Source organism: Aplysia californica, unplaced genomic scaffold (genome assembly GCF_000002075.1).
Source record: "Aplysia californica isolate F4 #8 unplaced genomic scaffold, AplCal3.0 scaffold01848, whole genome shotgun sequence".
Lineage (NCBI taxonomy): Eukaryota > Metazoa > Mollusca > Gastropoda > Aplysiida > Aplysiidae > Aplysia > Aplysia californica.
In genome coordinates this window covers 22,998-23,788 of record NW_004799118.1, presented here as the reverse complement: position 1 = coordinate 23,788, position 791 = coordinate 22,998, and the positions used below count along the sequence as shown (strand labels likewise).

The 791-nt window shown below is 45.3% G+C and overlaps 1 protein-coding gene across 1 annotated transcript in view; it reads right to left on the bottom strand.

The window, feature by feature from the left end:
* Positions 1-100: 100 nt before the first annotated feature.
* Positions 101-791, bottom strand: part of LOC106014021 (glycine, glutamate and proline-rich protein) — a gene marked incomplete at its 5' end in the record, with an annotated part of 1,713 nt that continues 1,022 nt past the window's right edge. The window contains 1 exon segment of the mRNA XM_013091018.1: positions 101-757. Within this exon segment, the coding sequence (XP_012946472.1) occupies positions 621-757 (137 nt within the window).

Here is a 791-nt window from a genome sequence, read left to right as displayed (position 1 = left end):
CAACAGCAGCAGTAGTTGTCGTTGCAGTTGTAGTAGTAGTAGTAGTAGTAGTAATCTGTTTCAGCCACAGACAATCAAACATAGTGAAATAGTACATGTATACATTTTGCACGCAGGTCAAAGCCAGACAGGTTTTATTTGAGAATTGGCGCCATACGCTGATGAATTTTGTCCCTTCTTGGTTCTGCACATTGTAGAGCGTTTAGTGTGTGTGACTGTCAGTGTGTTTTGTGTGTCTGTGTAAGAGAGTTCTATCTGTGTTTGTCTGTCAGTGTGTTTGTGTGTCTGTGTAAATGACTTAGTTACAGCCGTGTTAGTCTGTCAGTATGTTTGTGTGTCTGTGTGTTTGTCTGTCAGTATGTTTGTGTGTCTGTGTGTGACCTAGTTTTAGCTGTGTTTGTCCCGTCAATGCGTCTGTGTGTTTGTGTGTCAGTGTGTTTGTCGGTCAGTGTGTTTGTCGGTCAGTGTGTTTGTCGGTCAGTGTGTGAGTGTGTCTATCTGTCAACGTGTTGTGTGTCTGCGTGGGTGACCTAATTCTAGCCGTGTTTTGTCTGTCAATGTGTCTGTGTGTCAGTGTGGTTGTCTGTCAGTGTGTTTGTGTGTCCGTGTGAGTAAGTGACCTAGTTCCAGCCGTGCTTGTAGAGGTACTGCGCACGCGCAATGACGTCACCGCTGTAGTCGTTGTGAGTACTTCCGATGTCCAGACGGTCCCAGGACTGTACATTACTCACGCCGAAGTTGTAGGCCGCTACGCCACCTGGTGGGAGTATATGTTATATATATATATATGT